Genomic DNA, 12,811 nt, shown 5'->3' on the forward strand with positions numbered 1-12,811 from the left:
AAATGAGCCAAAAGAAACCAATAATCATTAACCATGATTACTTTGTGCTAGGAAGAATGCTAGAAAGAAGAGAGAAAATAGCAACTAAAGTAAGGGACTTCTTCCAGCCTTGACATAGTAACTAGAATCAAACCCATCTTCCCACTGAAACTACAAAAGTGAGCATAATATATATGAAACTGTTTTTAGATACAGGATAACAGGCAGCACAGGATTGGAACCCTAAAGAAAAATGAAAGACCTGAAATTGCCCCACTTTTCTGCCTAGAGGTACTTTCCTAAGGGAAGTGCAAGGAGAAAATCAGAGTGTAAGACCAGAACAAGTATAAACTTAAAGTCATAGTAAAAAGTTTGACTTTATACTAATTACAATGTCCAGTTATAGAAACTTGGCAGGGGAGTGACATGGCCATTATAGGGGGCAAATTAAAAGTCAAAGAGAAAACTCTCTGGGCCTCGCACTGCTTGCATGTGTTTTTGTTTTGTTTTGTTTTCTTTTCTTTTAACAATAATGCAAAGCCTCATTGGATCTGAATTATCTTGAATTCTAAATAAATAGTCTGATTTTATAAATACTAATTACACCTTACCAGAAGAAAAATAAAATGCCTTTAGGAAAATATTTTAAAATAAAATCAGCCAAGAAGGGATAACAGGGACCAAATTTACTCTTTCACCTGAAAAAAAAATGGACAAAATATAAGAAATAACAGTTTTCAAGATACTAGATTTCAGGCAGTGAAAGATATGAAGTGATCACTGAGAGAAAAAAACAAACAAGATGAACCCTACAATTGCCCTGACTTACTGACTCAGAGGCCGCCCCACAGGGAGGAGAAACCAAAGGAGGTGTGAGCAGAATCGTAGAGTTGAGGAGGCAGAACAGAGAGTCTGGGAAGAACAAGGCAGCTAGAGTTCAAGGCACACTGACTCCTGGAGAGGATGGAGACACACAGAGAAGCCTGGACATCTGCAGTGAGCCTCACTCTGGTATTTGGCAGAAAACTGGTCAGTGCATGCCCATGAGGAAACTACATGAACTGGGGGGAAACTAGCTGAAAAGATTACAGGAACAGTACCTACTGTTCACATATGGTCAGGAATAGTGCATTCCTACCAGCCACTCCCAAAAAACTCATAATTCATGGGTACTGGGTAGAGCTCTGGCAGTGAGGAGTCACTAGCCCCAGAGTTAACACTGCTCTGACCCTGCCTAAGGAAATTAAAATCAAGATCCAAACGGATCAAGCTCTTTCCAAGTAACTTAACTGTGCTCCCTCACAAAAATCAACAAAACAAAGCCATATAAACCATCAAAAATGAAACTTAGAGAAAAAAGAATCCAGAAATAAACAGAGTATCAGTGGGCTGCAGAACACCTTATAGACATCTAATTATACACGTAATAAGGAACTTCCAAGGAGACAGAGGAGGGATAGGAAAAGTATTTGAAGAAATAATAGCTGAAAACAGTGAAACTCAATGAAAAACAAAAAATTCACAGATTCAAAAAGCTCAGTGAATCCAAACAAGAAGCATGAAAGAAAACACACTGTCAGTACCACATCTGAGGCAAATAGCTTTGGAACATTTCAAACATTTCATAATGATAGTATAATAATCTTCATAAAATAAGCTAGTTATGTATACAAAACCCTGTCAATTTTATAATTCATTTGATGAGTTCCTGGAGATCTCTGATTTTTTCTTACAACATTTAAATTTTCTTCCCCTGTAGCGGGAATACACTAGTTTCCTTCCCTGCATAGTTTATGTCACAGTATCTAGAACAGCAGATATATTCTTATCTGGTGGGAGATTTTAAAGAACCAAAAAATGAAATTATTTGGTGAGTCAGAGAAGGATGGATCATCTGTGATAAGTATGTCCTTCAACGGCACAGGAATTTCGGCTTCTCTAAGTAAATGTAAAGCCTTTCTAACAATGGAAGGGTCAAAACTTTCCAGCCCTTGTTACTTCAAGTACTATAAACTCTAAGGTTATCAAACACTAACACAATAACCAAAACAAATCCCAAATAAAAATACTAGGTAAACAAAAAATAAATATTTTTAAGATAAAATAAAATAAAAATAATCAATATAATTAAAGTCACTAGTTGGGTTCCAAAGACTGGTACCATATAATACACTGAGCTACATTAGCTCACTCATTGCCCAATCTCAGAAGATAGCCATTTCCAGAGACCACATGACTACCAAAATATTGCTATTGCTACTGCTACTAATAAGAGTAAGTCTAGATATCTAAACACAGATCAGGCCAAGAAGAAAACTACATCACCTTTTCTTGCTCACCACTTTTTCTCCCAGCTTCCTAGCCTCAGTACCCTTCATCTGCTTTTGTTCTTGGACTTAAAAGCCACAATTCTCGTTCTTCCAGAACAAGATCCAGAAAGATAATAGGCCAGAGTCACCTTTGCCCTTCAAAAGCAAATCACATAACCTCAGCAGTGGCTCCCACCAAAAAGTTAGGTGCTGAGCTAAAGACCTCTGCAGTCTTCTCCAGCCCTTGCACCATACGATTTTTCTCTCCTTAGCTACTTCCCTCTATACTGTCATCCTCACAAACTCCTTGAGTTTTATAGCTCATGTCCATAGAAGATTACTTTGTTGATCCAGGTCTAGTGGTTTTTTGTTAATACAGGGCTGACCTATTTGGACGTTTTAAAGAAAACAATAAATTACAGTACTGCTTCTGGAAATGCTTACTTACTCCCTCTAGCTTCAGTGTGATATTCCAGTTTTCCAAACCGTTGCATCCCATTCCTGTTCCCCATCCATGTCCTAAGGCAGTTGTTCTGTTATCCCCTATTTCCTGTATCCCCGAAATCTCCTTGATTGGCTCTTTCAGCTTGACATCTTTTTAAAAGCAGGCTTCTTTTTCCTCCCCGAATCCAGCCAACACTTCGAGCTACTGCTCAATCTAATCTCTAAAAAAACCCTCATATAAACTTCTGAGGGAAAAACTTAAAATTGTGTATTTGCTCCCAGAAGTTATGAACCAGACTCTATACTTAGGACCCTCTCTCTCTCTCTCTGAAACTCTGTAAAATAAATGTTGTTTTCTTCTCTCACAACCTGTGTAACTCAGAACCAAGAGGAGGGGTTATGGTTTCCCTTTCTTCTCCCCAACCTCACCCCTATTAAAGCTAACCTTGCTTGTCTAGACCACCCTCCGCTCCTCCTTTTTAATGCTATCGACTTCTTCTAGATTATAGGCTTTATCTTATATACTCCTTATATCAACACTCTGAGGCAAATATCTTCATCTTATAAATGGTGTCAGAGAGATTAAATCATCTGTCAAGGTCATACAGCTAATAAATCTGCCTCTGAATGTGCTAAATCCAAAACAACCTAACATGCTGGAGGACCCAGAAGTATGGTAACCTAAAGACACTTGCATCTAAAGATTATGTTCATCTTTATTACATCTCCAAAATACATGCATCCAAAGAATAACTATCTAAGCTAAACTAATGAGAGTACTTTACAAACTGGTTACAAATTACACAGTAATCATTGATTAATCTTTATTTAGTGCTTTATCATTAGAGGCCAACAGCCACAGGGAAAATCCATCTCCGCTTCAGGCCACCTACTTTGCAGCATGAGTAACATCTAAAGTGAAGAAGTCCTTTTAGGCCAAGATTAGTGAGTCATTCTTGATATGAAAGTAAAAATAAAAGGGGCCTTGCACTATATTTGGCTTTCTAACTAAAATAATGACCTACACTTAAAATCTCCTTAAGCAGAACAATTAGGAAATAAATCATCATCTTCTGTCTAACCAATACCAGCACCACACTGGATAACTAGAAATAGCACTACTTTAATATAAACATACATATAATACACATTTCCCTATCCCAAGAAAACAAAATTACTAGTTGGAGACTTTTATTTTTTAGAACATTTTTCAGAATCCTGATGTGTAAACTGAATGGTATTATTATATTATAAAATACTGTTTTTACCTGAAATGTATTTTTCAAAAGATTTTTTATATTCCTAAATTTGATTTTTTATATTGTCATTTTGTGACCAAAAATATTTCCTAGAAATAAATGAGTCTCTTATTTCACAATGAAAAAGAGGAATAATGATTCCATTTACAGAAATTTAGTTCTCTCCTATATCCCTCTTAAAAAAGGGATCATATGCTACATTGCATATACTACACAGTATCACACATTTCCAAAATAATTAGCATAAATACTAAAATGCCTATTTGACTCTTAGGTATACTATCAGCTATATTAGGATGAATATACAATATTGAAAAAAGTAAGCAGTTCACTCAATTTTTAAGTTTTGAATTTTCCCTACATATAGGGAAAAATTATACCTTTTAGAAAAACAAATCATGCTTTCCACCTTTGAACTAGCAGTTGTGTGGTGAGGTAAATCAGTATTACATAAACCGAAAGTAATTTAAACTTCTGAGTTCATTATACCAAAAAGTATTTATCCTGGGACACTGAGTCAAAGAACAAACTACTACTGTAGCTATAATTACAGCAAAGCTTTGAAAATAATCAACAAAATGACTCAAGCTTGAAAAATACCTAAATAATAGTTGTTATAAATAGGTTTCCCCTACAGACCATATCTCCCAACTTGCTTTCTTTCCAAGTTGAATATTTTTAAGACACAACAATAAAATTCCATGAAGAATGCATAGTTTCTGTGCCACAAAATAATTCAAAATAAATAGTTCTCTGAAACAACAATTTTTATTCAGAGTTTGTCTATTACATAAGAATGTTTTTGGAATTTCTGAGTCCTTATGAGATAAAGAAATCTAGGAGACAAGTCATTAAATTTCCCTAAAACTGAGAATTGCAAAGATTGAACTGCAAGTGCAAAGTACTTCCCATACACAAGAGCCTGTCTTTACATTTTCTTCAAAGCTTTCTGGTTTGCCCAGGCCAGTGGGTCACAATTCTGCCTGCAATAAGAATTACCTGGCAGCATTTTAAAAATACCAAATCTTGAATCCCATGACCACAGATTCTAATTTCATAGGTTTTGGATGGGGCCCAAGGATCAGTATTTCAAAGCTCCCAAGTAATTCTAATATACTAGTTCTGCTCTAACAAAACATTTGTGTCCCCAGTCATCACTGGGTTATGCAAAATCACACATTTAAAACCACAGGGCTTATAAAAAAAAAATGGTGTTCGATGCACAAGAGTCAAAAAATTTATCAGGGACACATTTTTAAAAAGACAGGAACCTAATAAAAACTTTGCATGGTTTTACATATATTAAACGGTAACAAAATATACAAGTACTACAGTATATATGGCACTTTATTTTGAAAAGACCTGAGGTTGACTTATCAAAAGTAGGTGGCAGAAGAGCTGAAGACTGTTAAGTTTTTGTGAAGTGGTAGAAAGAGTGATCTGAATTTGGAGAGTTGCAATATCACGTGTGGATGGGTGTGGCTTGTAACACAAGACATGAACAGAGGTAGCTAATAAATGACGAATGTGTGTGCCTATGTGAGTGTTATATATTCCTAAGCAGCTCTATTCATTTGGATAGTTTTCATCATTCACCTAGTGTTTCTTCCAGATGTGTGCATAAATACAAAATCACATTGTGCTCAAAGTATTCCCTAATATATCAATTGCATTGGAACAAATTCATGTTTTTAAATCAAGCTTTACAGCAGAATTGACTCCACATTCAGACTTAAGAATTAGTCTTAAAATATATACAGTTGAAAATCTAGTTATATAGGTTCTAGTTAGAGTATGTTTATTATGTGACTACTAAATAATACGGCTGGTTCATCAAAATACATTTTTCATTACTTTTGATTCCCATGTAGCATATGTAATATAGCCCATATTTCATTCTACTTTGGGTTCAAAATATAAACCAGTATGTCCCTTCAAGGAGAATTATCTGTACCACTATGCTATTTCAGCAGAGTTGCCTGTATTCTGATAGGTGTAATTGTATATTTACTTATTTTTGTTCAGATTTATTGGGATATTAGTAACATATAATACATGCAAGTTTAAGGTGTACAACACAATGATTTGATACATGTATATATTGCAAAGTGATTACCATAGTAGGGTCACTTAACACCTCCATATCCCCTCACATTAATCATCCTTTTTATCCTGTGGTGGTAACATTTAAGATCTACTCTCTTAACAACTTTCAAGTATATAACATGGTACTATTAAATATCATCACATGATGTACCTCACATCCCCAGAAATTATTCATCTTATGGCTGGAAGTTTGTACCCTTTGATCAACATCTCCTCACTTCTCTCCCACCCTCTTCACCTCCCAGTTTCTCGTAACCACCATTCTAATCTCTATTTCTATGAGTTGGCCATTTTAGATTCCACATATAAGTAAGAATATATAGCATTTGTCTTACTCTGACTTATTTCACTTAGCAAAATACCCTCAAGATCCACTCATGTTATGACAAAAGGGAGGATTTCCTTCTTTTTTATAACCAAATAATATTCCATTGTATATATACATATATATATATATATATGTATATATATATACCACATTTTCTTTATCCATTCATTCATTGATGGATGCTTAGGTTATTTCCATATCTTGGCTATTGTAAACAATGTTGCAATGAACACAAGGGGACAGATATCTTTTCAAGATAATAATTTCATTTCCTTCAGATATATATCCAGAAGTGGGGTTACTGGATCATATGTTAGTTCTATTTTTAATTTTTTGAGGAATCTCCATGCTTTTTTTCAAAGTAGCTATACCAATGTACATTCACAGCAACAGAACACAAGAACTCTCTTTTCCCCACAATTTTGCCAACACTTGTTATCTCTTGTCTCTTTGATAATAACCACTCTAATAGGTATGAAGTAATAATATCTCATTGTGCTTTTGATTTGCATTTCCTTGATGATTAGTGATGTTGAGCATCTTTTCCTGTGTCTGGTGGCCATTTGTTATGTCTTCTTTAGAAAACTGTACTCAGATCTTCCACCCATTTTTTATTGGATTTTTTTTTTTTTTTTTTTGCTATTGAGTTGTATGAGTTACTTATATGTTAAATAGTAACTCTGTACCAGATAGATGGTTTGCAAATATTTTCTCCCATTCCCAGGCTACCTATTAATTTCACTGAATGTTTATTTCTGTGCAGAATCTTTTTATTTTTACTTTTGATGCTTACTTATTTTTGCTTTTGGTGCTTGCTATTTTGGTTCAATATCCAAAACACTGTTGTCAAGACCAATGTCAAGGAGCTTTTTCCCTATGCTTTCTTCTAGTAGTTTTACAGCTGAGGGTCTTATATTTAGTTTTTAGGCCATTTTGACTTAACTTTTGTGAGTGGTGTAGGAGAGGGGTCCAATTTCATTATTTTGCATGTCAATATCCAGCTTTCCCAACACCATTTATTTATTTTTTTAAGTTTATTTATTTTGAAAGAGAGAGAGGCAGAGAAAGAATACCAGGCAGGCTCTGCACTGGCAGTGCAGAATCCAATGTGGGGCTCAAACTCACGAACCATGAGATCATGAGCTGAGCCAAAGTTGGACACTTAACCAACTGAGTCATCCAGTTGAAAAGACTATTATTGGCTCTCTTGTCAAATGTTAACTGATGATATACACATGGGTTTATTTCTGGGCTCTCAATTCTATTTTACTGGTCCACATGCCTGTTTTTATGCCATACCATACTGTTCTGATTGTTTTACCTTTACAGTAAAGTTTGCAATCAGGAATTTGATGTATCCATCCGGTTCTTCCTTCTCAAGATTACTGTGGCTATTTGGGGTCTTTGTGGTTCCATCCAAATTTAGGATTGTTTGTTCTATTTCTGTGAAAAATCCCATTGGGATTTTGATAAGGATTGCACTGACTCTATAGACGGCTTTGGGGAATAAAGACATTTTAACGATATTAACTCCTCCAGTCCATTAGCACAGAATATTTTTCCACTTATTTGTGTCTTCTTCAATTTCTTTCATGTCTTACAATTTTTCACTATACAGATCTTTCACCTCCTTGGCTAAATTTTTCCTAAGTATTTTTTTGATGCTATTGTAAATTGGTTATTGTCTTTATTTCTTTTTCTAATAGCTCATTAATAGTGTACAGAAACACAACTGATTTTTTATGTTGCTTTTGTATCCTTTACCGAATTTATTAGTTCTAACAGTTTTTTGGTGTAGTCTTTAGGGTTTTCTATGTATAAAACTGTACCATCTACAAACAGAGACAATTTCACTTCTTCTTTTCCCATTATAATATCTTTCATTTCTGACAGGTGTAATTTTAATGAATAAGAAAACACAAAGTAAAATATACCTTAAAGGTCCTCAAAATAATATAGCTGTTAAACACATGAAGAGATGTTTAATTTCACTCATAATCAGAGAAATATAAAATAAAGCTACACTAGATATCATTTTTTACCTACCAGACTAACAGAAATTCAAAAGTCTGACAATATATTCTCTTGCACAGATTAAATAGAAACTGGCACTTTCAGATATTCCTAGTGGATATACCAAATTGTACAAGAGCTACAAAATAAATTCATAATTACAATGGAAATATATGACAAAATGACATGGACATTTACACTTCGACCTAGAAATCTCATTTCCAGAAATTTACCCTGAAGATACTCATAATACACAAAAACACATCTGTAACAAAGTTATTTTTTGCAGTATTGTTTGTGATTGCAAAATACTATGAGATATAAAATTTCATATGCAGTAAATTGGTTGAATATGTAAATATTCTCTGTCATAGAAGGAAACAGGATCCTAGGGGAAAGGGTTTATTCCAGGACTGGAAAAGGGAACATTCAAGATGAGCCTGGGATATCTTAGTATGCCAGAAAATAAGAAATGTGCTCAAAGAATGATGGGGAAACAGTCCAAGTAATTGAAAGCAAACATAACTACTGAGGCTTCTATCTCCCAAAATTTCCCCAAAACAATACAAACAAAAACGGAAAAATAAAACCTCCCAAAAGCCATGCCCTCAGAATTAAAGACAGAATGTACACACTTCAAAATAACTTTTAGTAAAAAAAAGAAAATTACCAAAACACAGAATATGATTTCTTACAATCATGTTCTACATTTGGAACTTAAGAGACAAAACAATTAAATGAAATGAGTTATTCTGGATTACATCTTGAATCAGGGCTTAAAAAAAATGTCAAAAAGGGACATTACTAGGACAATGGACAAAAGTTGAATACGGAATATGTTTTTGATAATAGCATGGTATTGATACTAAATTTCCAAAATTTGATTACATTGTGGATATAGTCTCAGAAAATACTTAAATAAATATTTAAAAATAAAAGAACATGATGTGTTCAACTAATTCACAAATCATTCAAGAAAAAAAGTAATATATAATTATATTGACAGAGAAAGCAAACTAAAGAGTATATATGGCAAAATGTTAACAATTAATGAATAGAGTTTACAGAGATATCTTTGTTTTATTCTTGAAAATCTGCTGTACATTTTAATTTTTTTAAATAAAGACATAAAAATCACTGGATGAAAGACTTCTGCTTTCAGTCAACATAGAGAAACAGTCATTGCTTTATCCATCTGCATAAAACAACTAAAAACTGGGCAAAATACATGAAACAACAGCATTCAAGCCGCTGGACATCACGCAGTGAAGGACAGTAAACCTTGAGAGAGTCTACAGATCAATGAACTGAGCCCTAAGGTTATCCCAGCTTATTGAATGGAGAAAATGTCCAGGCTAAAACCCAAGTTGGAAGAGTCAAGCAGAACTCAACAATCTCTCTCTGTAAATTAAAGAGACAGAGTTCAAAGCACAGAGACACCAAGACAGATTACTGCAGAAGAGACAAGGACCGAGTAGTACAGAGAACAGAGCTGCACAAAAAGAAAACTCAGCAGATCTGCAAAGGTTCTCCCTTGATCGTTTAGTTAAGTACTGATTAGCTCACAAATACGAGGAGACTACTCTACGCCAAGGTAATAATCCACCTACAGTGATCACACGGAATACTGTCTAGAGCTCACATAAGACCATGGAATTGTGCCAGGGCCTAACACCCAAAATGTAAAATCTCATAATATCAGGAGCATCCTTTGAGTAGTGAGAATGATCTTGCCTCAGTAGAAGAGATAAATTCATCCTAGAATACAAGTAGCTCTGATCCACATAACAAATTAAAAGCAAGAGCCAAAAAGATAAAACTGTCTCCAAGTAACCAACTGTCGCCAATCCCAAAACAAAAGTCAAGAATATTTCTAAAAATATATAAATACTCTGTACCTAAATAGGTAAAATTCATAATGCCTGGTATCAAATCAAAGACTACCAAGCATAAGGATGCAGTAGAACAATTAGTCAATCAAAACTGACCCCAGAAGTAACACAGATGATAAAAGAAAGAAAGAATAAAACAACTACTATAACTGTATTCCAAGAAACTAAAGGAAAAAACAAGTATTTAAGTAGACACATGGAAGATATTAAAAAAAAAGATTCAAACTGAACTGTTACAGATAATTCATTTATTTATGACTTGTTCATTTTCAACATGGAAATTGCTCAGCTACTCAGTCTCTGTTTTCTCCTCTCCAATTCCTCCACCCTAAAGCACAGGTGTGGGACAAAAGGAAGAGCTGGATTTGGGCAGGTATGAAGAAACAAAGGAATAGAACACAAGAGGCATATTTTCAAAAGGTACAATTTATAGTTATAAGGTAGTAAGGACTAGGTGTGTAATGTACAACATGGTGGCTATAATTAACATTGCTCTATGATATATAGGAAAGTTATTAAGAGAATAGATCCTAAGAGTTCTCATCACAAAAGGGATTTTTTTTCTTTTCTTTTTATTGTATCTATATGAGATGATGGATGTTAACTAAACCTATGGTGGTAATCATTTCACGATATATGTGAATCAAAACATCAAGCTGTATACCTTAGGATATCAATTTTCTCTCAATTAAAAAAAAAGAAATGGCCAATTTATAGGGTCAGATCTAGAACTCCAGTGAAGCTCACGAACTGGAGAAACCTATATGAAAGAAGAGGAGATGATACTGAAACAGAGGATTGATTCAAAGTCTTTAAGGACCAGACAGAACTCCCAATTGTATTGCTCAGCCCTCACAAACATGCAACCGTTCTTCCCCCAATTCAGAAGAAAAGAAGAGGAAAAATTATTAAGGTGTGTAATATTTCACCTTTAATACCTTCAACGAACAATCAATGGTGCAATTTTGGCCTTTATTTTTATGGCTCTTAATTTTAAATTTTATATTATATTTTTATAATCTTAGAGATAAAAAAACATACTGCTTATCCAAAGACCTTTTGAGTGTGATTAAGTCATCAGTATACAAGTATTTTAGTAACGAATGACAGCAAAGAACAGCTACATGTGAAAATATTCCATGTGATCACTACATTAATGATTCACAGAAGAAATTAGGGAAGGTGGGTTATAATGGAAGTTTGTGTCAAAAGAAAATAGCAGGTCTCAAGAGACCCAAGGAACAAGGGTAATAAAGAAAACAAAATTTGTAACAAACGGTTGTCAAACCCAACTAAATCATTACAGTAAGTTAGACATCTACTTTTTTTTATTTCAAAATTCAAAAATTTCACATCTACCATCTCAGATTCAGGCGGTAGGGCCCAAAATTCATAATTTTTGAAATTTTCCCCCGTGAGATTCTGATAATCAGCAAGATTTTAGAACCACTGCCCTAGAATGCTAACTTGGGTATGTTCATGCAACAATATGATCTATTTGCCCTAAGCACAATTATAATGCCATACACAATAAGTAATGAAATTATTCTTCTTACCTTGGATACATTGCTGACATAATTCATTTGAACAGTACTTTCCTTATCAACTTGATTACAAAGGTTCTGTAAAGTAGATGCATATTCTTTATCACTTTTTATTCTCAGAGCCATAAATTTCTTCACTGTCTCCAGTAATCGTAATTCCCAGTCTTGCAATTTTAACACAGCTTCATGTGAATTCTTCAGGTCACTCCCAAACCCCATTTTTGTAAGGCACTGTCTTATCCTCCACTCCGTACTGTGAGCCTTCTAATCAGCACATATCTGTGTATGTAAACAGAAGAAAAAACACCTCTTAAGTCAAAAGGAAATTTGTTTTCAAGGCAAAGTTATGGCCCATTCTTTTTAGAGTTTAAAAAAAAATCACTACAACTGAATGCTTTCACCCAAATATCAGGAACAAGATGAGGATGTCCACTCTCACCACTTCTATTGAGCACCATATTGGAGGATCTAGCCAGTACAATGAGATACATGAAATGATTTCCATGGAAATTGAAAAGAAAGACGTGAAACTATGTTTATTTGAAGAGGATGTGAAATTGAATATAGAAAGAAATGCAATTAAAAACAAGTTTTAGAATTAATAAATGACCTCAGTAAGATTACAGAGTAAAGATCAAAAGACAAAAATCAACTGTATTTCTACACACTAGCAATGATCAATCTGAAAAATGAAATTAAAAACCAATTCCATATACCATAGCATTAAAAAGAATAAAATAGGAATAAATTTTATAGAATAAATTAAAACTTGTGCTCTTAAAACTACAAAATATTGTTGAAAGAAATCAAGGAATTTATTCCTTATAATTATTTCCAATTATTTAGGTTGGAAATAAATGGAAAGACTCATGTTAATGGATCCAAAAGACTTAATATTGTTAAGAAAGCAATATTCTCCAATTAAACCTACATATTT

At 34.0% G+C, this 12,811-nt stretch overlaps 1 protein-coding gene across 5 annotated transcripts in view; it reads right to left on the bottom strand.

Moving 5' to 3' along the window:
* FER (FER tyrosine kinase) overlaps positions 1-12,811 on the bottom strand; it is a 440,848-nt gene that overhangs the window by 380,140 nt on the left and 47,897 nt on the right. For all 5 annotated transcript variants that reach the window (XR_009260552.1, XM_058725350.1, XM_058725344.1 and 2 more), the window contains one exon: positions 11,887-12,153. Coding sequence is in view for 4 of the 5 variants with exons in the window: in XM_058725350.1 (XP_058581333.1) it covers positions 11,887-12,093 (207 nt within the window). In the remaining variant the exon portion in view is untranslated. The remainder of the gene's footprint in view (positions 1-11,886; positions 12,154-12,811) is intronic.

The sequence above is a fragment of the Neofelis nebulosa genome, chromosome 1 (assembly GCF_028018385.1).
Source record: "Neofelis nebulosa isolate mNeoNeb1 chromosome 1, mNeoNeb1.pri, whole genome shotgun sequence".
Taxonomy (NCBI): domain Eukaryota; kingdom Metazoa; phylum Chordata; class Mammalia; order Carnivora; family Felidae; genus Neofelis; species Neofelis nebulosa.